Here is a 26,221-nt window from a genome sequence, read left to right as displayed (position 1 = left end):
CACACCCCAGACGTTCCTTTAGAGCCCATACAAAAGACGTGGCTTCTAGCTATCCTTTCACTCCACGTGTCCCGCCTCTACCACCACCAACTCAACCATCACCCACACCATAATCCTCTCAGGGGTCTTTACATTCTTATTCGAATAAATGGAGTCCCTACACTCCTTCAGATGTTTATGAGGACCCATTCCACCCTCAACCTAGAAGCGACCCAGTGGAAAATTAAGATATCAATCCACAGTGGATCCAAAACTAGAAAATATTCCTGCAACCTTGACACTACTGACACAGCTGAATGGTGGATAAACATCTCAATTGTATCGGCTGGTGCTGTTGGCTTTGTATATCAGACTTTAAGCCAGAGGTCTAGCACCAACTCATGAACCTGCCATTTGATGGAAAACACCTCTTTGGGCCCCAGGTTGATGAGATTCTAGCAAGCAAACAAAAATGGTACAGATATTGGGAAGTCTGTGGGTGCACTGCAGATCTCAGCCAGTAGGGATTCCTTTTGTAAGCAATAGTACAGGCCATAAACCAAAACCACCTCCCCCCAGCAAGCACAGTCATACCAAAAACAGCAGCAATCTTACCACCACCAAGACAGCAAGGGCGATGGGCATAAAGGGATAACTATTTCAGTAACCAACAATAAAGGAGCCTCTACTGTCAATAATTGACTTGCATCACACCCCCTCTGATCACACAACACCTGTGAGAGGGAGGTTATAAGATTTCCTTCCATACTGGGAAGAGATCATTATCATTTCAGACCAGAGGGTTCTATTAATCATTCACCATGGATATTTCCAAGAACAGATTTCAGCCCCCCCCTCCCCAAACACCCTTCCATGCCCACACTCCATGAGCTCAGAACACCTTTGTAATCTCTGTGAGGAGATCGAAGCCAAGTCCATAATTTAGGATCATTTCCATGTGACAACTCTGCAGGATGTCAGCCCTCTCCTTCATCAGGGATGCCTACTTTCATATACCCATCCACCCTGCTCATCGGCACTACCCCCCCTTTTGTGTTAAGTGGTAAGCACTAACAATTCAAAGTGTTACCCTTCAGGGTCACCAAAGCCCCAAGGGTCTTCACAAAATATCTTGTAATTGTTGCCACCCATCTCAGAAGAGGGGGCACCGATGTGTTCCGCCTATCTGGACAATTGGCTGATCAAGTGTGCAGTTAGACAGCAGTGCTTAGCCCACAACCAAACTGCTATCTCCCTCCTCCACAGCTTGGGATTTACCATCAACTTCACCAAGTCTCATTTTCAACCTCTGTAACTGTACTAATTCTAAAGTCCATTCTAAATGCTATCACTGGGAGAGCATATCCAAATTTACAGAGTACTCTCATTCCTGCAGCTACTTTTTTAGCCAAATCGTTAACTCTTCATCTGAACAGTAATGCATGTCCAGGGCATGATGGTGTCTTGCTTAGTCACAGCTCCCCACTCTGCAATACTGCAGCGCATATGGCACTTTAGATGCACCTCCTAGCGGAGTATCTTCCTGGAGTGACAACGACTTTGCAAACTCGCTCTGTAGGATACATCAAAAGTCCACGAGTGGGAACTCCACCTACAAGTGCTAATTTCGGTTGCTGGGGTGTTTGACAAATAAACAGGTTTGCCACTCATGTAAACACAAAATGTCAACACTTTGCTTCCAGATTCCCACATCCACAGTCACCTTTGGATTAACTGTTCAAGGATATTTGCCTATGCTTTTCTTGCTCTTATTTTGGTGGCTCCCGCCAGGGCCAGTTCACCATGGTTCTCGACACTCCTCGAGATGTCTGTCACACCCCACGAGAACCTTCCCAACAGGCCAGACCTCCTCATGCAAAGGCATGACCAGATGCCAAGCAATCAAGCAATTTGGCATTTGAGGTCTTAGAGTTTGGCTATCTCAGTCTATTACAAGAAGGCATGGATATCCCCAAAGAAGCTTGCAGGCTTACTAGACATGCTTGCTTTGCTGCAAAATGGCAAAGGTGTGTCAACTACTACATTCCAAAACACTTGGACCCCTAAAACGCACTGTCCATGATAGCGTCTGCTGCCTACTTCTCCTTCAGAAATCAGGTTTTACACCTTGCTGCTGTTGCCACTTAACCTCAAGACTAGGAAGCATTCCTCACTATTTTGAATTATTGTCGTTAAAGCTTTTGTGGACTACATTAAAAGAGTTATTTCATGCAGAGTTCCGTCTGCTACTCTCTGTTGTTCTTGCAAGGGAAATAGGACCTCCTTTTGACCTATTACACTCTTGCCCTTTACAGTTCCTCTCTGAAAATAGATTTCCTTATAGCTATTACATCTTTAAGGTGTATCAGTGAGCTGCAGGCTCTTACTCTACAAGAGCCTCTGATTCAGGTACATGATGATAAGATTGTTCTTAGAACTACCCCTAAGTTCCTCTCCAAAATGATATTTCCTTTCCACTTTAATCAAACAATCAAGCTCCCAGTCTTTTTTCCTCACCCAGACTCTATAGCTGAAAGAGCTCTTTCTACATTAGATGTTGGACGAGCTCTAATGTACCCCACTGACAGAACTAAACCTTTTCATCAAACTCATTGAGTTTGTTGTAGTTTTTGGTACACCTCATAAGGATCAACCATTATCTAAAGCTAGCTTATCTAGGTGGATTGTTAAATGTATCTAAACCTACTATCACAAAGTTAAAGGAACCCTGCCTACCCCTCCTAGGGTGCATTCTACCCATAAGAAGGACACAACAATGGTGTTCTTAGTAAATATTCCCATTGTTGGGATCTGCAAGGCAGATACATGGTCAACTCCACATGCCTTCACAAAGCACTAATGTGTAGACATTTTAGCCTGCAAGCAGGCAAAGTTGGCCAGACAGGTTTAAGAAACTTTCTTCTGACATGTACATCCTCCACTGACTGACCACCAATTTGGTAGGGAACTGCTTTACAGTCCATGCAGAGCATGTGCATCTACATTAACACATGCTACGAACAGAAAATGTTGCTTGCCCTGTAAGCATCTGTCTGAAGCTCCACCTACGCCCACCCACCTCCCTGGGAGTCAGTGTTGGTTGCAGATGTTCAACATTTATTCCTTTTACACACCATATGCATGGCAACATACTGTCCTCACTCGCAAATCCATACTTATAATCACTCCCTGTTTGAAAAACAATCTAACAATGGAATTGAAAGAGAATGTGGCGTAAAAGCCTGAGCTGCTGACTTCAGAGCTAGGGGAGCTAGGTTTGAGTCTTGGCTCAACATCCTTAATCTCATCCTGTCTACAAAAAGGTGCCTTGAGACCATCATTGATGATTTGCTGCGCTTTACAAATCATGGATTTTATTTATAATTTGTGCTCGTGTGGATTGACTATTGAGGGCAGAGTCACTTGACACTCTGTGACTTAAAACTTCTTCGGACAAAAACAAGGTCCAATGTCTGAGCCCAATACTAGAAGTCAGGAGTATGCCAAAGCATGTAAATCTACTGCACGCTAAGTACAGATGCATAAAGAGTAACATTTGCAGACCTGCCAACTTACAACTAAATTTTTCCGTGAGAAGAAGAGGGGGAGTCGGCTTGGAGGGTAAGGCCTCGTGCCAAGAGCACTTTAAGAGACAATCTGCCCTCCACAAATCCCTTCAAACCCAGTCAAAAAAAGAAAGAAGGGTGGCTGAGGCTGTCGCCAATGTCCTGTGGTGATTTCACACCCCCTTTATAAACATCGGCATTGTGAAGTGGTTTCCAGATCGCATTGCCTGCCACCATGTGATTTCGGATCTTCATCTGGTGATCATGTGAAGAGAGTAGAAATTGTGTGACACTTGGCGGTACCGTGTGAGTCGGCAGGTCTGCATTTGCCTTAGCAGTGAAAGCACAGGGGACTGAAAAGAGGGGGCCAGTGACAAATGGTCCTGTCTGCATAACCATGTGCCAGCCCTGTGCAGAGGGTTCACATTTCCCAGTAGGTTTGTCCTTTGCATAAAGGGTTTTATAGTTGCCAAGTTTCTCAAGTCCATGCGTGATGTGCTGCTCCAGTCCAAGTTTTTCCTTTGAATTCTGGGACTTATACTCCTGATTTATAATTGAGTAAATAAAATGACAAGTCCCAGAACTCAAAGGAAAAAACTGAACTAGAGCATTAGATCAGCATGAAGCTGGGAAACTTTGCAGGGCTGTTTTTTTTTTTTTTTAAAGATAGTTTACCCCATTAGAACATTTTGACAAGTCCCAAAATCTGGCCTGGATGAGCTACTCCAACTTGGAGGTGGACAACTTGAGAGTACGGAGGCCAGCAAAGAGATCATGGAAAGTTAGTCAGCGCAGTGCAACATGTTCAATGAAAATCACCTCCAAAATATTGATATGGATAAATGAAGCTAGGAATGTTGCCATTTTCAAATGACTCGCTTTGAAGTGAGAATCGGTTTCGTTTCGCCAAAGCTTACCTCTCCTACCCCGTTTACTTAAATTTCTCGTTTTATATTCTGCCCTTTGTGTTTTTCTCTAAATAGTCTTTAATTTAGGTTTATCTTTTTGAGCCTACTGCTTCTAGTGTTCTTCGACGCTTGGTCGTAGGCACTTCTCAAAGGCTCAAATGAAGAGGTACCAGTATCTACTCCAGCATTGTGCGGAAGGCCGCGCTGCGTGCCAAGCCTCGTTCTGGACGCGTGCCGGGATCTATACTTCCGGTTCCGGCGTGGAGGTGACCTGTGCTGTCACTGTCGGTCATGGCGCTGCGCTTGAGCTGCTTGAGGGCGCTGCGGCTCCTGAGCTCCCGCGGGGTGGGGGTCCGCCCCCCTCTAGCTCCCGCCGCCCCCCGTTGGTGCTCCGCAACCTCGTCCACCGCACACCACCCGCCGGCCGCCAGGGGAGCGCTGGAGGACGATGACGAGGATGTCAACGTGTACGAGAAGGTGAGCGAAGGGGTTCCTGACGTCACGCGCGGCGTGCGTTGCAAGTGTGACGTCATCCGAAGTACGTCATTATCTTGCTGTAGTACGTCTATGACGTACAGTCTGGTTGACGCACCATTTCACGTGCTTTTCTACAGGGACGTAACTAGACTATCTGGTGTCACCAAGGTCGCAGTGCACTTTAATGGATAGTAACAATTAATTCCAATATTCATATAAAAAATGTTTTTTTTGTTAAGGAAAGCCTGGGGCTTGTGCCTCGTCCTATCCTTAGTGATTCAAGTTGTCTAGTAATATTCACAATACAGTGTAGCTTACTTCAAACGCCGCCTGGTCTTTTAATTTACACCCATGCAAGGGCTTTATAATTTGTGTATAAAAAACTTCACTCCAGTTATTTAATATATGCAGTTGTTATGATCCTTATCCGTAATGTAAACTCAGCAGCTGCCAGATGCAATATACAATGACCAAAGGTCGCATTCTCTGTAAAACGCGCCTGCTCTAATATACCTGCATTTAAGAGAGGTCTCCTCATTCCGTTCTCGGTAATACACACACTTTATTTGATTTGCGTTAAATGCGCAGCCTCACTTGTAAAATACCGTCTTTCCTATGCCATGTCTGGTAAATGCACCACTGTAACTAGAAATCATTCGTTTTCGTAACATAGTCGTCTGCAATTGTTTTTTAATATCTCCAGCTCCACCAGGCCTGTGTAATTCACTGTGGTGTATTTAAGTTACATTGGAATATTCTTTCCTGTAGTTACCTGTGTTTTTTCTTTTACCGAACACGCTGGTTGTCTGCTTTATTCCTGACCTTTGTGCACAGTGTATATTGAGCAATTGTTTGGAGTATTGTGTGATTGCGAAGTGTGAGGGTGCTTCTGTCACGCCGCAGTGTGCATGTAGTGGTCCCTGTCTGAGAGGATTCCCCTGTAGACAGTTGAAGTCCCTCAGTGTAAGGACCCAGCAGCTGCTGGCGGGGTGTTATCTTAGCCCTACGACATGTTGAACTCACCATAGTTACTCCTGGAACTGAACTCGAAGAATATAGTAACTTACGATAAACGCTTTGACTGTCGTCACCATAACATTGACAGTGGTACAAACTTAGCAGAGGTGGAAGGAATAAAACAGAACAGTCATATAAGAAGAAAAGTACAGTGCCTGACATAGACATTATGTAAGCAGTTTAGTAAGAGAAAAATAGGCTGCTGGACTTCTGAATCTGTAATAAGTAAAGAAGATACGTTGTTTGAAGTCATTGTGTTCCTCAGTCACAATGGGATATTCACGGCAAGAGAGCTGCATGAAGTAGGTGGTCTGGTGAAAAGGGACAGCCCAGTATCCCACAGCCAGAACAGCACTCGAGTTTTGAGTGTGATAAAGTGTAGACAAGTGAGACTGAAGTATGCTGATGGCATAACAACAAAGGGGTGTCATAGAAACTCATTTGTTTGGGCATATATATCTACTAGATGCTGTCATTTAGACCGCCCAAGACATTGTATTTATCATGCCTTTAAAAAAATAGAAACATATTTTATGTATTATGCATCCAAGCCATTTTCTACAGTATTCCTTTCGTAGCCCCTTTCTTGCCAGCTGCTTGTATCATTCTTTATGTGTTTTGCATCTCATTGGCAGGATCTTAGTTGAGCAACGGGCACCTCGCAGTTCATTAATGCGGTTCTATTTCTAGTAATTGAAATTAACATTATGCTTGAGTAAGTTCTTTGCGTGCCTTGCGGGTTTGCGAAGTCACCCTTTGCATCTAGTGTACACTAAATATTGAATTTGCCACAGTGCTAATATAAAGTACATGCGGTGAATACATCTGAGGCATTCATGGAGGGATACTAGCCTTTAGAAAATGTATATTTCTGAGTCGTCGACAAGCATATTTGCGTGCCACAGTTTTGTCATTAGGCTGTGCTTGGAGAACTGGTGAGGAGGCAGTTAAGGCAGAGGTATTCCTGCATTGACATTCAAAGACAATCCGGTGTCCTTTGGGAAGCTAATGGAAGAGTGTTTTTCACCAATGTTTAGAATTAGCGCTTATGTAAATTTTGTTTAAGGCTGTGTTGGAATTCGCATCCATGCTTTGAAAAAGACGGATTCAATCAATTCCAATCTGCAGAGTCTTAAAAGAAGCAGTCTGTTTTCTGGTTTTCTTGGATTACTATTTTTGAAAAAAATCAAATTGAGAAAGGTTTCCAAACTCTCTTTGCTGTTGAAATTCTTATCTAAGAACCGCATTGACTACTTGGTTAACATTTCGTTGCAACCTTCCAATCCTCAGCAAATGCTTTGAGTAATAATAGCAAAAGGGTATGTCTGGTAATTAAGGGCATTCATTTTGACTAACAGTTGCATATATTTAGCACACTGTGGCAAAGGTGTAAATGGCCTTTGAGGGTTTATTGTTATACATTTGGTGGAAGAAGCCTCCAAAAGTGCAGAATATGTGCACAGGGATCTGTGCATGGATAGCACAGGGACCCTTCACCAAGGATCGAAGTGCTTTGAGCTCAGGAATTGGGGTTAGCAAGTGTGGGCACTGTTCCTAGTTCAATATCTATTTTTTTTTCCTTCAACCTTGTGTGAGACTCTTACTGCATCATCCTCATCTTCTCATCTTTTTTTAAAGAGCCTGTAGCACAACATGCCATAAATTTTGAAGCAAACTCCATGTATGCCTTTGTAGTACAAAGACAATAGTTTAAAGCCAATTTTAGACATTGACTGGCACAGTTTGGTGTCTTCAAACTGAAGTTAAGTAAGTTGATCAACAGCATGTGCCCCTTACCCAACATCAATTATTTGATGTCATCCATGACATACAGGAAAATAATGAACAATGCCACTGACCGCCCTTTGAGAAGCATGGGGGAGGGACTTGGGGACACTGTAGGACGACGAAAGGAATGAGGCTGTTCAGAGCCCTAGAGAGGTGGCAATACGGGCCCGTTTCAGGTTGCTCCAATTATAGATCTTACACACGGTCTGTTATTCCAGGTTACTCCTACACAAGATGGGTATGGGAGAGCTGGTGCTTTGACTGAAGGATTGTGGACAGGAAAGCACCTTCTTTCATATATTATGTGTGTGTCCGTCAATACAGCTCTACTGGACAAGAGTGTTGTAGATCATGACCAGAGTGCTCAGGCTGACCGTCCCCGTAGATGCTAAATTGCTCCTTTTTAAATGTCACGGAAGAAGAAAACTGGCCATGGTATCAAAGGGTGTGGCAGCAAAAGTGGCGAAACGTAACAGCTTGAGCTTGGTGTGCAAACCCGCCCCCCTTGAATTGAGCCCTGGGACTCAGACATGGAGTGGTGTCAACGGGCAGAACAAGTCTACCAGAGTAGTGGCTGCACATAGAAATGGGACGAGGTGTGGGGCATCTGATGCACCTACTGAGTTGTTTGAGTGGGTAGGGGTGGGAAGGAAAATGAGGGGAAGATGGGTAGTATTCCAATTTCACACATCATCAGATTAGACTTTAGTACTATGTCGCTGCTCAGTGCTTTATACATTCCATCTCCGTGTCTGAGTTTTCCCTCTATCTTATGTATACTTTGCGATTCTCTCAACCACTGCCTTCGCTGTATGCTGAGCATGAGTTTTATGCAGTAAAAAGCATTGTAAAATGATTATTTGATGTTAGACCTGGTTAAAATGCAAAGATTTTATGAGGTCTTCCCTTCAGCATCAAGCTGTGCACGCAGCCACTTAGTGGTGTGTGATGGTTGCAATTGTCTGGTTATGCAGGTATAAGATTAATGTACATCAAAGGCAGGAGTTTTGGGCTCATTTTGCCTCCTGGTAACCTTTGTATTTCTCATGGCCTCTAGCATGTCTGCGTTCCTGAAGTTAAACTTGTAACAGATCCAAGCTGTAGCCTCAACTGAGAAATCACTTTCATATTAAGGATGCTGCTCTACTCTTTTTCAGGCCACTTTCCTCTCTCTTTGGAGTTTTCCTCTAATTTTTCTTTGGTTTGAGGCTGAGAGGGTGAGACACTGTTAAGGTTCCCATGGCTTGCTGCTTCTTGTGTCTGCTCTTGGTTTCTTGGGTACCTGCAGACATTCTGTTGTAGGAGACTCTAAAGGAAACTATATCGGCAGGGATTCTATTCAGGTGGTCATTTCCATATGTTCAGTTTGTGGACAACTTGATGAGTTTGGAGATGGTCCTGCAAGTGTTCAGGACATGTTCTCTCTTATCTGTTCTATGCTTGAACTCAATCATCTGAACCAGTGAGCTGTTCCCTTTGCGGTGTTTTGTGACCATGCGTTTAACGTACAGCCTGTCCTATTTCAGACAGACTAATAGGGGACCACAAATGATCTCTTCAAGCGGGTGTTGTCAGGAGGCGTGATTGGTGGGCCACATGTTCATATGCCAATCCCATGGAGTGTCAAAGGCTGTTGCTTTCATTGACTCAACCTTTTGTTTCTCTTAGCTTTGTATGCTGCGTGTTGGACAAAGTAATAAACGCGTTCATTTGTAGCCTGTCTGATGGTCACAAGTGAAAGCTGAGCCCCTGAAATTGCCGGTGCGTTTGTCAAGCTGTGGGATGCCTTTGTGATTATATGTTTGCTTACAAGAGCTACTGCTGTACTCTCGCCTTCAGGTTCCTAAGAGTAGGTCTTAGTTTGCTTTATTTGTATATTTATTATCTTATGGTTATGAGCTAGAACCACTGACACAGCAGAGTACTTTGCAAGTAAGTCAGAGAAGAGAAAATGCATACCGGGAATGACATGACAGTATTGCTAAAAAAAATAAAAATACAAATTCTTTGTGCAAATTACTTGGGAGGTTGTTTTTCTTTTATGGCCCCACGTTTCACCTTTCGGGAGTCCATAGAGAGTGTTAATCTAAGATCCCTTTTGGAGTTCAGCATTCATGAGATCTGAAGAAAAAAAATACACTAACCAAAACAAAACTCTGTAGCATACAACAACACTATCGGCACTCCGTTTTTGAGCAGATCATCATTACATTATTTACATCTGGAAATGGCGTCAGACTAGTCAAAGGGAAGCTCTCCCTTGAAGGTGGCAAAACGGGTGATCATCCTACTCGAGGGAGAGGTGGCCGAATGGAATTCCAGACTCTAGGTCTGCATGTTCAGTACACTTAACTGGAATTCCAGACCCTAGGTCTACATGTTGAGAACACTTGATTGCCGGTCTTTGCTTTCTTGAAGCTTGGAGGTTCTAGAAGGAGAGAGCCTGTTTTCTGGAGTGTAGGTGCTCCACTTGGGTTGACTAATTTATTTGCTAGATATCCACGAGAGCAGGTAACTACAGTCTTATGAACACTGCAAGCTAGCTGAATAGAATTCTCAACACTAGGAGAAGTACATTTGACAAGTATACAATTTGAGCTATATTGTCTGACCTTCTGATTCAAAACTTGGGGGAACAGCAGTGTTCGGGTCTCTTTTCAATAGAGCCATGTGAATCTTTGGGATTTCACGTAGCAGGGAAATTCTAGAGAGTGCTAGGGCCTGTCCCACCGATTTGAAATCATGTGGCGGAATGGTGGGCTTCATTCCTCGCAGCAGTCTGATTTAGTAGTGCATGCTTCCAGGTAGGGTGTCAATGTGGGCCTGTAAATTGATGTTTTTTACGGTGGAAAAGCATAAGGATTTCGCACTTCCTTATAACTGGTGGCTTACAGTCCCACAAGTCTAATACATTTAGCCATGCATAAACTGTATTGATACTGTATTATGCTGCTGACGCGAGGTGGATATGAAGACATAAGTCACTCTTGTCTCTGATGTGGAGGGCATCGTGAACTACTTTGAATATGGCAGTCTCTGTACTGCAACCAGTTAGAAGCCCGAATGTAATAATCGAGTGGGCCTTTTTTGTTAAAGAGGGCTCATCTCTTCAAACGCATGGCTAGAAAGGGGAGGGGTTCTTAGATCTGTAATGGTCTTTCCTAAATCTGACTGCATTATCTCTTAGAATTAATACCACATCTGTTATCTTTTACGAGTTAAGATGGCTGCGAGTGTGTCATGAATTTCCCCTGCTATAGAGAGCTGCGTTTGTCTTATTTTGGCCTGAGAAGACTCGCTGAGGAACATATTTATGATGTGTTGGTCAATGACGTTTGCTTAGCCCTTTTCACCTCTTTCTGTACAGTGAAAGATTGCTCCGAAGCTCATTCAGTCAGGAGCTTCAATGAATCTCACCCACACAACAGAGCCATGCCAGCCAGTCTCTTCACGTGGTTTACAGATGTTGGTGCTGTTAACAGACACTTGCTTGCAAGGCAACACTCTGTGGCAGTCCTTTGAAAGTCTTCCTGATCTTGGACGCTGCCTCCTTCTCCTTGTATCCCAGCACCTCCTTGCACTTTGGAGTTATATATACTTTTCTTGTTGTCACTGGCTGGATTGGCCAGGACTGCGCTGTATGTGCTTACAGGGTGGTAAGACGACGTTGGACAGCTCCCGAGTTGAGAAATATGATGAATGCTGGCATCTGTTGTCCCCAGAGGGGTACAAATTATACCCATCCTTCGCAGCGTTTCACATTCATAGTACAGAAGGGGTAGCTATGTGTACACCTTTATTTTTAGTGTTAACTAAAGTGCTACTTCTACTGGTAAACCAGTTGATGAGACCATAGTCTAAGTGCTTTACCACCATTCAGTGTATTCTATCAATGTGGCACTGAAGGGGTCCTAAGTAAAATGTTTTTTAAAGACCAGGAAGACCTGCAAAGGTTACGGAACTGATAGGTCTTGCTTGCTGACGGTGCATGCATTGACGCTGCAAGGGGTATGATTTACAATAAAGGGATTGTAGGCTGCCCATTGCTTACCATTTGTTGGCTTCATTGTCACGCTTTTTTACTTCCTCCTAATTGGCCAGCACATGCCCAACATCACTTCCTTTTCTTTCTCTGGAACGTGGACCAAGCACAAATTGCTTCCTCTTAATTTGTGTACGTCCTCTGCTTGCACTGTGATTGAGCTATCATTGCTTCTTCCCGCCCAGTCACCCATTCCCCACGTTGCTTTTTCCCACGTTCACCCACCAAGCCGTTCCCTCCGTTGCATCTTCCACGTCCACACTCCCCTCCCCTGCGTTGCTTCTTGCCCATTCATCCCTTCCCCGTGTTGCTTCTTCACCCACCCACACCTCCCTCGTGTTGCTTCTTCCCCCGCCCGCGCACCCTTTCCCTGCATTACCTCTTCACCCACCCCTCCCTCATGTTGCTTCTTCCACCACCCGCCCCTCCCCGCGTTGCTTCTTCCCTCTCACACTCACCCTTTCCCTGTGTTGCTTTCCTGGCCCCCCCACCCGGTCATTGTTACATGCCCGTATTCCCACCCCTTCCCCGTCCTTGCGTGCCCATCCTGCCCAAAGAAAAGCTTTATGAACCGGCGGCAGCGCTGGGTGTATTATAGCGCTCTTTTTCTATCTTTACTTTCAACCAGGCTGCGCAGTCACGTCATGTACAATATGGCTAAAAGAAATTGGCAAAGCCAATAGCTCTCGCAAATGTGAGGGTTTGCCAATGCTTGTTTTTATTACTTTCAACTTCCTCGGAGACTTTCACCCATTTCTAGTGCTCACGCTTTTCCACACATAACTTTATTTGGTTATATGGATTGTTAACCTATATTTCTGAACGTGCAGCGACAAAGCCAATAAGCCTGGCTTTCATATGGTACATTCAAATAAATAGATGCTGTCTGGCCGGCCTCTGGGCACGTGCACCTCAGTAACAGGCACTGATTGACGCGCACAGGAGCACACACAGAACATTTTCACCAGCACACGTGCCAGTAATACAGCCACACAGAGGACGAGGCCAAGAAGCTATCTTATCACCTCGCCAAAATTCTTCGGTAACAATTGGTGCCCTTGCTCTTGGAATACTGAAATAGCTGAATTATCTTGCCAATCCTGGCAGCTTCTGATATATCTGTGGAGCTAGAGGGCCATCTACTGGCTAACACCAGAACACTCTAAATACATGCGGTACACGCTGGCGAACACAGTATTTAAAGTAATGGCAAATAACCTGACCAATTGAACGCTTTGTTAGCGAATGACCTGTACATAACATTAATCGAATTATCTTTGTGTCAAATGACTGAACTAACCCCCCCTTCGAGTATCCATTCATCAACTTGATGTGTAAGCTGACGGTGATAGTCCTACTAAATGGATATCTCCCTCTCTCATGGATGCGGTGGGGTTATGTGGGTGTGTGTGCAGTGTGACTGGTTGTTGGGTGGCGGTGTCCGTGTGTTTGTCTCCACAGCAATGCTGGAAGGGGACACTTGTCTCTCCATCTGTTGTGCATTGCTGGCAGTGTAGAGTGTGTTAGTGGGGTGCATGACTTGAAGGGGGAGTGGTGGTAGTGACTGGAGGGTGTGTGGGTGCGAGGGTTGACACGCGATTGGTCATCTTATTCACACATAAATCTGTACACAGAGTCTCCCGCGACTTCTACTTCAATGTCATACAATGACTACAGCTGTCGGCTCCGCATGTGTCAGAAGAGACATTATGGTGCACACCATCTTCACCCCCTAATTTCCAGTGTGTAATGTTTCCTGCATTGAGGGCCGCATAATAACACTCGCTATATTCAAAACACCATCTGGTAAATTTGAAATCAAACATTGTTTTTCAACATTTGTTTTAGTTTCTCTTGTCTACAGTCAACAGAAAAAAATAACGTTATCTGTATTCCTGCTGCAAAAACCTCCCGCTGGAGCTGAGGACCGGCGCCAGGCGTGGGCAGTGTGGGCAGCTGACCAGGGCCCAGTGTCTAGCCCACCAAAATGCGACCCCCTGCTCCCGGCCCGTGGGTCTAGGGTGGCCAACTCTCGCTCACCTTTCGGGTTTGTACTGCAGTTGTTATTGGTGCCCCTACAGAGGCCTGCGGGGCGCCGCGTCTCGCATTCTGGTACCCCACCTGCCTACGCCCCCTCAAAAGGCAAACAACTCTTGCTCTTTCAGCCCTTCACGAGCTGTGGAAGAGGTTCTTGTTGCCTGGAAGGAGCAGCAGCACAGGAGGGGTCCTGCACAAAGCAGCTTCAGGAGCACCGTCAGCTACAGAGACGCACATCCAGCCACCCGCCCATAAACATGGAGCCCGCTTCAGTGTTGAGCTGTGCCAGGAGAGGGGGGCAGAGGCACTGGGACAGTATTACTGCCCCGGATAAAACAGTTTGTGAAATTAGTAGACCCAGGACTGCAGCACACTGCTACTTGCTGCAAAGGCATTCAATGTACCACCATATTGCATTTGGACGAATATATAATGTGAGACACATGGCACGTCTTCCTTTTCTCAGGTAATCTCTCCTGTTTATTAACCACACTCTTGCTGACATATTTTCCATTGAGTCTAAATGCTCCCAAAATTGCCAAAAAGAGACCCGAGGGCTATGTTCTGAAAATACATTAACCAATAGCACACAATGTGGTTAAAAGGGAAGCTGGGATTAAAAAAAAAACCTGCCTCCTGCTTCAAAGTTTCCAATTAATCAATTAGACCATAGCTTGGGTGGCAGTATGCAAGGCCAAGGGGAAGCCCTCCTGTGGAAGGGTCACTGTGTTGTGTTCCTTGCCCAGCTTTAGAATACAGGTTTGATTTCTGTTCCAGTTACATGAAGTGGTAAAGCTGACAATTGATGCCAGATATCCTAGTTCACTTGCTAAAGCATACCCACCGTACCAGGTTCTGTGGTAGAGGTTAGGTACTAGGCTGCATGCATGGTAGATACTAATATTTACCACCGGCGTTTAAACACAGCAGGGATAGGATTGCAGTACCGAAACTAAACATAGCAGCCTGTGCGTGTCTTACAGTAGTATCGTCTACTGTTGTTTTAAAGTTCCGTCATCGCAGCCACATTTAAAACGAACTTATTGGCCATTTTAGAATGGTAGCATAGTGAGCATTCCATAATAGTAGCTTGAGAGGAAGTGACCATGCAGGATGCAGCTCTTTGCAGATGAAATGAGCTTCAAGCACGTGCCTGTTCATACTGCCCAGGGCACTGTATTATCCCCTTACGAAAAAAAAATAGAGGAACAGAGAAATGAAAGTGGAACTATAAAACATGAAATTGAAAACTAAAAGACTGACTAATCAGCCATGATGCTGAAGACACTGAAGCATACTCATTTTCAGGTGGATGTGCACATGTGATAAAAAATGCTGCCATTCACAAGGCAAGAGAGCCAATGACTGATGCAAACTGAACCATTACCCCACGCAGGACGCTGTCGTGGACGGAAGCAGTATAAATGACAGTCGGTTATATGAATGGCAGAAGAGGGCTGACCTAAATGTCCTCTATCTCCGTTTATTTATTTATATATGTATGTATTATTTAATGTTTTCATCACGAAGACAGCTAAGCATGCTTCATCAATGGTCTGAGTAATATTGACATTCAAAGGGGAGGGGGGACCTGAGAAAATGGAATTTTATGTATTAAAAAGTTCATCCAAGATTTTCTACCATGATGTTGTAAATTTGCGTGGTATAAGTGATTGGAAAGATACTGAATGGAGTCAGCCACGTCATTGGCTTCTTTTTAACTGTTTAGGAGTGCCCTCATTAAGGGAACCCTAAGGTGAAGCAATATTAAATAGATTATTCTCCCATAGCTGTACTCTGCTCAAAGTGACTAATTATCACATAAGGGGGAGAGAAAAGTGATCAGGGATATATCCACACACTTGCAGAAGGAAATAAAAAATTCGCAGGAGAGTGGACCCAGATAAGTTAGTATGGATATAAAGTCTCAAAAACAATGTTAAGAGACCTTTGACCACTAGTGTTTGCTAGTGGCATGTCCTGTAGAAAGCCACATGATCAGATTGGGCGAGGGTGGCTGAAACGCGGTAGACCGTGATTAGGCTCAGTTGTAATGGGTCATTGACTCATCCCCATTTTTAGGTCAAGCCTAGGCAGCACGCATGTGCTGTCTCTCGACAAGTTGTAATCTACTTCTGTGGGCTTTCACCACGCCCATCTCATGTCCATCACTTTCATTTGTTCCTTGGCCTGTCTTTCAAAATTCTCTTGATTTCGTAGGTAAATGCTTTTCGTTTGTCCCCCCTTGAGGGTGCTTTGTTACCGCCTTAGAGACTGACCCTGTTGCATGGATTATTGCACGATCGGCCATATACCTTACTTTTTTCTTTTGCCTCTCCACTATGCGCTCCGTGTCCCTATGTTGTTTCTTCCTCTTCTCTTCCTTGTTTTTGGGCATGCCACTGTTTCTGTGTGGTGTCTGTGCCCAAAGGCTGCAAGCTAGAGAGAGGTTCTTTTTTATTTATGTAATTTTTTTTGAAGATTCATAAAGCGCAAACTCAATCGGAGGAATGTTTTACATGAATACCAGTTACGTAAAGGTTTAGCAGATGAAAAATATATAAACGGGCGCATTTTAAACACAGAAATCCTCAAAGCGTCTCTCCCGGCACAGCAGAAGAGCCCATACTACAATATTCTCTTCACTCGGGGAAACGCACCGTATAATGCTTTTAGGGCATTTCTTTTACAAAACATTTTGGCCCACAACTCAGCCTGTGGTGGTCCTACAACAATGGGTCCACCACCAAACCATTGAGCACAACACACTCTTTCTGTCTAGGTCATCTCTGGGTCCCCACAGTGGGTTGGGGGGGATCCAAAATAGTAATCTCTCCCCCCATTCAATGTCTTGTTAAGCTCTCATGGGTGGAACTTTGTTTTACGTCTGGGAGTAGTTTGTGTTTTCAAGAGCTTTGTTTGTAATATTATAGCATTAGGCCTACTAGGCCTGAAAATGTATAAGGCACTACAGAGTCTAGGGACTAAATATATGGTTACACTGCATTACTTTCTGTCATTCTCTTTTCATGTTGTTATGCCCTCTACGGGCTGACTATATGGTTACATGATCAAGTTTCTTCCAAATGCTGTTTTTCCTATCAAGTTTCGCGCTCCGTGTCCATATTTTGTTTCTTCCTCTTCCTTGTTTTTGGGCATGCTGCTGGTTCTTTGAGGTGTCTGCGCCCAAAGGCTGCAAGCTAGAGAGGAGTGGGGTGTATTTTTTATTTATTATTTAAAAAAAAAAAATTCATATAGCGCACTCGATCAGAGGAGCCCTTTACATAAGTACCACTTACGTACAAGTTTAGCAATTGAAAAATATACAAACCGGCACATTTTAAACAGAAAAAAACACAGAAATCCTCAACGTGGCTCTCTCGGCACAGCACAATAGCCGTTACTACAATATTCACTGCACTTGAAAACTCGTCCCATAATGCTTTGGTGGGCATTTCTTTTATGCAACATTTTGGCCCATAACTCAGTCTGTGGTGATCCTACTATAATGGGACCACCACCAAATCGTTTAGCACGACGCGCTCTTTCTGTCAAGGTCATCTCTAGGTCCCCACACTATATTTGGGGGGACCCAAAACAGTAAACGTGATAACCATTCAGTGTCTTTTTAAGCTCTCATGGCTGGATCTTTTGTTTTACGGCTGGGAGTAGTATGTGTTTTTAAGAGCCTTGTTTGAAATATAATTGCAGTAGGCCTACTGGCCTGAAAATGTGTTACACTGCATTACATTGTGCCATTCTGTTTTCATGTGGTTATGCTGTCTAGGGGCTGACTACATAGTTACATGCCCATGTTTCTTACAAATGCTGTTTGTATTGTGGTGCCCTCTAGGGTCTGTTCTGAGCATTACAGTGAAGATACTACAATATTCACTGCATTCTGAAACTTGCCCCATAATGCTTTGCAGGGCATTCCTTTTACAAAAACTTTTGCCCGTAACTCACCGTGTGGTGGTCCTAGGACAATGGGACCACCATCAAACGGTCAGTATGATGGATGTGTTCTTTCCATCTAGGTCATCTCTGGGTCCCCACAGTTTGTTTGGAGGGGGGGACCAAAATATAATAAATAATGGCAATATTTTCATTTTTTGCTGCAGATAGAGGAAGACAATAAATGGAAATGCTTTAGTTGCATGCAGGGCCACTGGGGTTTTGTGGCAGAGAGGACCAAATTGTGCGGCAGGTTGACCAATTTATGTGGCAAGAAATGTCCAGTTATGTACTTACAACACCAATAGCTCTAACTCAAATATGAGACCTATTACATTACAAATGCTTGTTACATCTTCCTTTCATTTATAATCTTACCCCACATAGCAAATAAATCAGACATACGTCTTTGTTGTATCTTTGCACATATTGCATTTCACACCTATGACATCTTAAATACTTTTCTTAGTGAGCCAATCATATAGTGGTTATCATTGGCATGTCACCATAACCAACTCTCGGGGCTCCTGATTGTATTTTAAGCTTTCACAAAAGGCAACCATCAGGCATGTAGTAATACATTTTTAAAAAAGTATACAAAATTACAGCTGGAAAAGCAAACATACTAGCTCTCATTAGTGAATAAAGATTCTCACAGTATAAATCTATGCCCACAATTTGTCAGAGGGAGTAATCAACACCAATCCCTTTCCTACTACAGTAATCTGAGAGAGTCAATGTAAAAATATGTCTATATGCTTATATATTTATTGTTTGAATCCGAGTGGCATTTTCTAAATTATTTAAATACTACATTTTTACCTATTTGAAGGTAAAGTGAAAAAGAGCAAACCGATCAATGATTCTGTGGCAAATAAGAATGGGTTTCCAGGAAAAAAGTATTAAAACCAAATAAAGTAAATGTATTACAATGTAACTTTAACTTCTACCATCGAACAAAACAAAATGTTGTTGAATAGTTGGGCTTGGTGCTGGTACACCCTTTTCCGGTAAGAAATAAATGTAGTTTATTTTAGTTGGCATTCTTTTTAAGTGTGTGAAATTTGTGTATTTTCCTGTTAGATGGAGACTTCTAGCTGCCGATTCCTTACCTTAGTGACATCGACTGTAGCTATATAAGTGCTGCCTCAGCGTGCTCACGTCATTTCTTTCCTTTCAGCTTCCCATAGCACTGAATCAGTCTGAGGTATCCCTCAGGCATTTTTGGGCTGTTTTGTTTCAGACATTTTGTCAACCCTCTTCGAGGTTTTTCAACTCCTGATGGGAGGATGACACCAAAGAAACCAGCTGGTTTCAAACCATGGGCCTGTCATGGGCAAATATTGGCGACAGACCCTCACTTGGTATGTTTGTTGTGCCTGGAGCTGGGACATGACTCCAAGACGTAAGAGGACTGCTGCGCTATGGACCCCAAGATGCTGAGGGAATGATTCCTCAAGCTCCTTGTCGCCGATGTTGGTCTACCCTCATGGTCATCGGTTAAGTCTCACAAACGCAAGTAAGACTAAGAAGTCAAAATGCGCCTTAAGGTCCGCCTGGCACAGGAGGAACCTCTTCCGGGACCACGTCGGCAAGGTCTCATTCTTCACCAGTCAGAACCTAGGGACGCCTCGTTGGATCTGGAGCCAAGACACGGGCAAGACCAAGACTTCCTCAACGCCTGCTTCAGTGCCAACGCCCCTGGACAGCGCAGTCCCCATCATCATTCCCAACTCCTATACAGAGCCGGCTGCATCCGGCACAAACCAAGGACATTCTTCCTGGTGCGGAGTCAGTATCTTATTTGATGGATAGCCCTGATAAGGGAGATGTTTGGGAGGGGTTTACAGACTTCTATAGAGATGAACAAGCCTGGGAACAGGACAACTGGTATGTGGAACTGGGTGAAGTCAGTGAGTTAGACACCTCACCTGACACTGGCCTGGTTTCCCCTTCTACTGTGGCTACAGAGGAGGGAGCCTCATTTGCAATGGTGGTGTGCAGTGTGCCCTCCCCCGAACTCTTACTTCGATTCAATGAAGCCCTTACCGACGTCCTACTTGGGGCCTGGTCCAAGCCCTGTGCAGGGGTTGCTGTCTATTGGACTATTGCCTGCCACCATATCCCCGCTCTAATGTGATCCCAGTTTCCTTACCCAGCACCCCACCCTGGAGTACTTAGTGTTCCAAGCCTCCTCATCCAGTATCCACCCTGCCATGCTCCTACCGCTCCATCAGATAGGGAGTCCAAGAGGATGTACACCTTGAGTAAGAGAATATTCTCTTCCACCAGCCTGGCGCTGCGGTTGGTGAACACTGCATGCCTATTGGGCGATTATTCCTATACACTATTGAATTTGGTTGCACAAATGCTCCCTATGGTCCCGGAGGAGGCCCGGGCTATTGTAGTGAAAATAAGTATGTTTGACCACTGACTTTGTGTTTCACCACTGTGCATATTAGTTGTTCAATGTTCACAAGTTGCAGATTACATTTTGTATTCAGTTTAGCTTGCTATTGGCTTTATCGTGGCGTTAGACATTGCAGTTGAGACATTGCAGATGAGCTGTGTTTTTCGTATTTTCTCTTACCGAACACGATAGCATGATAAGGAAAAGCATATTTTGTGTTTTTCTTTAGTGCGGAAAACAGTCTGACCTTGAGGGGCGTGTCTTGGAACGATGGCCAGCTTGCAAAACATTCCTGTCAAGGTTTACCTAAACAAGCCAGTATTTTGTAATAATTCACATCTGAGAAGGAAGGGCCTTTCAGAATGCTTTTTCCCATGATTATTTAATCTATAAAAGGTGTCCCTGGGCAGCAGCAAGGGGAAATTTTCTGAGACTTCAGTCAGGAGTGGACGTCAACTGCTTGACCTTTTCCTGTGAGGGTGGAAAACTCTCTTTCTCACAATTGAATAGGGGTCATCAACTTGCTGGCATGACAAAGATGAAGAGCAGTGACAGGCCCTACGGTGATGAATTTTGACTTTATTCTTTGCTTTGCAGTTATGCTATAATATAAGCACATACATTTGCTGTGCATATTGCAGTTGAGAATCACTTTGACATATTTTCCCTTCATTGCTGTGACTATTTTTAAATGTGTGCCTCCAACCTACTAATTTCCTCTCTCATGAACCTCGTGGTGAAGTAATAAATGTCTTCTTTAAACTAAGAAGTGCATCCAAGAGATTTTTGTCAGCTCGGTCATGAGTGAAAGCAAAACAGCTATACTGTCTCAGAATGTTGCCGATGGGAAGATGAGACCAAGTTCACCATCCATTATGGACTTGACACAACTGACTCGCTGGGCAAAGTGATTTCATTGTCGGTGGCTTTGCGGCGCCACGTCTGGCTGAGAACATATGGTTTTTCAGAGGATGTCTGGTCTTCCCTCATGGACATGCCCTCTCATCCCTTGTTTTTGGAGACAAGGCGGATTCAGCCCTGGAACGCTTCAAGGACAGTAGGGCTACGGCCATGTCGTTAGGCTTGTCTATAGACCCTCGTCAGCCCCAAGCCTCCTTGCACCCCTTTTGTGGCCACGTCCAACCATGCCCATACCATCCTAGCCACCACAGCCAGCAGGTTTCCCAGGCTTTTTGTGACAGGGGGCGCAGTTCCCATAGACCATGTGGGAAAGGTGGCTAGCTGTAGCATCAGCCCACCACCCCCGGCAGCTGCTACCTCCAGTTCTCTTTAGTCTGCCCTCAGACCTTTATGGTTATCCAGTGGGGGCAGGTTATGCCATCACCTCCCCCATAGGCGGTCAGTAACATCAGACTGTTGGATACCCCAGATAATCCAAAGGGGTTACTCCCTCCCCTTTGTGACAGCCCCACCACCCATGGACATGGCTGGAATGTCAGGGCATTTCCCTAGTGGTCCAGCATCTGGCGGGATCTCTGAGCACCAGAGTGGATCAACTCAGTCAAGCGAATCACAAATGCCGTCTCCTTTTGGAGGTGTGCAAGGTCACTTTCAGCAGTGGAAAGAGAATTTGTTAGATCTGTTCACCACCTCTAAGAACGCTCCATATCAGCAGTTTTGTGTGCTGGAGTTTCCATGGCGACTCTTGTCAGAGACGCTTTTCATTTTGAATGAAACTCTGGGCTCCTGTACATCTTTCTGCCAGTAGCAATCCTGCCTAGAGTTCTCAAGAAGATCAGGAATGACCAGGGCCAAGTCACTATTGTGGCTCCAGACTGGGCATGGAGAGTCTGGTATCCCCGACCTGTTTAGCATGACCATCGGTCCTCCATTCAGGCTGCCTCTTTGGGAGCATTTCTGTTGCTGCAACAGGGCAGTGTTCTCCAGCTGAACCTATGCACCCTCCACCAACAGGCGTGGAGATTGAGCTACCAAAGCTGACAGCTTCTACCTTCCGCCTGAAGTCTGTGATGTTATTCTGGAAGCCAGGCTTCCCTCTACCAAGTCGATATTCGCCTGCTGTGGGGATAAGTTTATGTCATGGTGTGCTTCTCACAACGTTGACTCCCCCGCCCCCCACCCTCTAGAGTAGGATCCTCTCCCTCATAGCTATCCTCCCTCTGAGTTCATCTGATGGAACCTGTCTTGTCCTGGGGCAGACACGTTCAGGTTTTGAACATGTTTGAAGCGGAATGGTTCATTTTACCTCATAGTTCAGAGTTTGCGGTGCTGTGATTGAGCCCAGTCGGTCCCAGAAGTCCATCGGTTTACTTCTACACTTTTGACTGTTGAAGCCCTGGAAATGTCATGTCCATGCATTAGCTCTAAGGTATGAGACTTCTCTGCAGTTCTATAGCCTTGGTCTTCCTTTTCATGTACAGTCATTCGAGGGCCGTGCCAAGACCTCGAAATAGGCCCCATACAAAATGTCGCTAGGGTTTCTAGAAGATCCCTGCCCTAGACAAACATGCCCACTTTTGTTTGATGCAATTCATTTCCCTCCCATTCTAGAGTAGTTCAACGAGGCAACTTCTCTGAATTCTACAGATTGAAGACCACCCACATTTGAAGTATCATTTTGAACCCAGAATGTAAGAGCGAGAGCTGAATAAAGGGACCCGTATAGCTGCTCATACAGGTTTTTGTGCAAACTAGCATCTTTTGCTAGTACATGTGCTGCATCTATGTGTTGGGCACTGCAGTGTCATGTGGCATTCTTGCATTAGTTCCCAGGCATCAGTGTAATTTGCTGCCATGTGTCTAGGTTTCTAGGCTCAGTCTGGGATGAATGTCTTGTCCTGCATGGGTTGCAGGTTACTCTTTGTAAAATATCTGGTTGGTATTTTACATCTTCATCTTCATTGTTTTTTTATGCAAGATCTGCCTTTGAAAGTTGCTGCAAATATGACAACCAGTGTTAACATCGCCTAATATGGTGGTACGGTCAAACTTGCCAGTTCTGGGGGTTCATTGCCATCCTTTGATCCTTCAGACTTTGAGAACCTCAGGAGGCATGCTGGAGAGGTGGATGCTGATGTTTTCTGATCTTGGGCTGTGCCCACAAATTGGAGACTTTGTTGAGGTGGCTCTCTGGACAGAAAGAACATCTCCAAAATGCTCCTCAGATTATTGTTCCACATCCTGACAGAGAACCAATAGCAGGCAGGATTGAAGACTCCTTGTGCCACAATAGACTCCGTTTGCTGAGCTGCTGTAAAATTAGGGTCACATTCCGAACAACACTCCTCCTCAATCAAGATGTAAAGAGCATATCCCTCTTCTGCTTTTGTAAGGTGCGGACCATTACCATATTCCCCTGACTGCAACAAAGCTTCACCTTGTTCTGATGTCTCCCATAGAGTTCTCACCGATCAGGTTTATTTCTAAGTAGTTCACATTGCTCAGCACTCTTGCATTCCCTGTCCGTCCTTTTTATCTTCTTGGAAGACCTGATGCTCAGCAGACCAGTTTATGCCTGCTCTTGCAGCTGCTTTAAATTTGGAAGAGGTGCTTGGTGTCCCTGTGTCCTGCGCGTCTTTACCTACTATTTGGTGTACCTATCAGCGGGCCGCTTTTTAGGTTTGTCTGGCATTGGTTGTAGCAGTAACTCTTCTCCTGTTTGCAGTTTCTTTTTTTCAGGTTTTGAGCTCCAAGCCTCTCTTTAAATAATTCTTGTGCACATCCACCGGAGATACTTTGAACCTGATGGACCATTTGTTGCAGGTCTGTTTTTTTCAGGCTCATTGTTCAAAATATAGTTTTTGTCAATATAATGTTTTTTCCATTGTTGAGAAGAAGTTATGGTTAAGGTGCATGGCATACTGTCAGCATCTAGGTCTGTGGAGTCCTTTCATTCGGGGATTAAGTTTCAAATCTTGGAAGTTTGGAAACAACTACTGTATTCGTTTAGCACATTTATGGGATTTGCATATCCCAGGCTTGTGATGCAGAACTACATTACAAATACAACTGCCTTTCAGTCTGCTGGAATTATATCCTAATTTGTTGGGTAATCGGTTGGTACGTTGCTATGACAACCAATCCGACCTTCCAGATAGATCATACCTGCCCTTTTCTATTGGCCACCAAGGCCTCCATCTCACCTGCTACAGCCTCCATTTGCTGTGAAACACTGCACAGTGCAGTTCTTGACAGACCAGCCTCATAACTTGGTGCTTCATTCCTCCCACGTGCTCAGTTCATTGGAGCTGTGCTGGACACCCCCACTGTATCGGCCTTTCCCCCATTCATCAAGGATCTGGACTTTACCCAGGCAGTAGTCTGTTTTACAGAACAGTGCATGCTTCTTCTTGGTAGTGTTACAGAATCTTAGCATTAACAGTCTTGTAGCGTCAACTTAGAATGAATGAATAGATGAAATGAGCATTTATAGAGTGCAGTGGTCTCAGCTCCTTCTGAAACAAAGTGTCTTAGCGCTAGAATGGTCATAGGAAAGGTCAGAAAGGAGAAGACTCCGATTGTCCTTTAGGAAAAGGTGGAAGAGCTTAGATGTTATTGACAACCAGAAAGGTCCAAAGTTCTTTTCTAAAGGACCTAAAGTGATGCTCAGAGCGTAAAGCTAATGGGAGAGAGTTCCAGGTTTTTGCTGACCAGAAAAGCACAGCGTCAAGTCATTTAATGGAAATGAACTTCAGCCACAGCTCCCCTCAGACGTGTCAAGCTTGTCCAAGTGCCTAATGTCTAGTGATAGGAGTTGTTGCTTTGCCATGAAGGACAAGATTAATGCATTATTTTTGTCTGTTGGGCACAACATGGCTGTCAATTTGGAACCTGCCAGTGTCATCATCCTCTTTTGCTGCCAGCGGGAGTCTGGCGTGTTGCAGCTCATAGAATGGATTTGAAGGATGAAGGAGACGCAGATGTGCACTTTTTGTCTATTTCACCGCTGTGATTGATGCTGTGATTGAGGCAACCTACTGTTTCAGCTAAATTGAAACAGTTTTGCTATACCGCTTGTGTATTGACAATGGCTGGATTTATCTACCCAAGAGGAAAATTGCAAGATTATTGAAGATGGGGTTTCATTTTTTAGAAAAAAAACCTGAAAGTTCCTAATATTTATTTTTTGCTCAAAGTACATAAATGTACGAAGGTGTCGCAAGGCGTCCATTTCTGCGTTCACTGTAGCATTTAACTGTAAATCTTCCAAAATACCTTGAAAAATGTTTTTTTTCTGTGTGCCACAATTATCCTGTGTATTGGGCATGACCAGTGTTCTTGAGAAAATCCAAGAAATGCTACAAATGAGTCGATTGCGTCAGCCACTGGTGGGAGACTGCCCTGCCATAGGCACTCTTGGACACTTCCTCCAGATAAGGACATCAGGTTATGGAGCACACACTGAAATTATGATCCAAGTGACAAGTTCTGTCCTGAGCGTAATGTATTCTTTTTTTAAGGACTAATCCGGTCTATGCAGTATTTGCAACCTCAAACATTGATTGATTACTAGGGTTACGGAAGAGGACGATTGCTCTGACCCCACGGTATGAATGAAATGGGACCTTTGTTGCTCCTGTAAATCTGCATGCAGCCTTCAGAATTGTGGACATTGGGCCCTGAGCCACACCTTGGAAACTCACACGGGATTTTCAGACAGAGTATTTCTCTCACTTACATCTTATCTTTCAATCCAACATCAATGAGTCCAGGTGTACTTCTAGAGTCGCAAATGCAACCAGTCACTACAGGAGTTCCCCATGGATCTCTCTTCGTATTGTCACCTCCAATTTCTCCCTGTAACCCACTAACATATACCGGAATCTTGATGACCCACAATTCTGTCTGAGAGTATCAGCTGCCAGCAACATCAAATAACTCGAGTCCTGCCTCCCGCCCAGAGATGTCAAGCACCTGTCACTTTTTCCAAAGAAGACCACTTTATTTTATTGCAGCCATTACCAGTCAACCCCAGATCTACAAGTGGCTGTTCAATGTGAAGCTTGACTTCTTCACAACTTGTCTTGTCATTTGGGATAAACCTCCCAACTGTACCATAGAT

The 26,221-nt window shown here is 44.4% G+C and overlaps 1 protein-coding gene across 1 annotated transcript in view; it reads left to right on the top strand.

Moving 5' to 3' along the window:
- The first annotated feature begins 4,697 nt into the window (after positions 1-4,697).
- Positions 4,698-26,221, top strand: part of NDUFB11 (NADH:ubiquinone oxidoreductase subunit B11) — a 224,545-nt gene continuing 203,021 nt past the window's right edge. Inside the window, exon 1 of the mRNA XM_069209590.1 lies at positions 4,698-4,930. Coding sequence (XP_069065691.1) covers positions 4,745-4,930 — 186 coding nt within the window. The 5' untranslated portion in view covers positions 4,698-4,744. The remainder of the gene's footprint in view (positions 4,931-26,221) is intronic.

Source organism: Pleurodeles waltl, chromosome 10 (assembly GCF_031143425.1).
Source record: "Pleurodeles waltl isolate 20211129_DDA chromosome 10, aPleWal1.hap1.20221129, whole genome shotgun sequence".
Classification (NCBI taxonomy): domain Eukaryota; kingdom Metazoa; phylum Chordata; class Amphibia; order Caudata; family Salamandridae; genus Pleurodeles; species Pleurodeles waltl.
The sequence above is the reverse complement of the archived record's forward strand: the minus strand, read 5'-3'. Positions and strand labels throughout refer to the sequence as shown.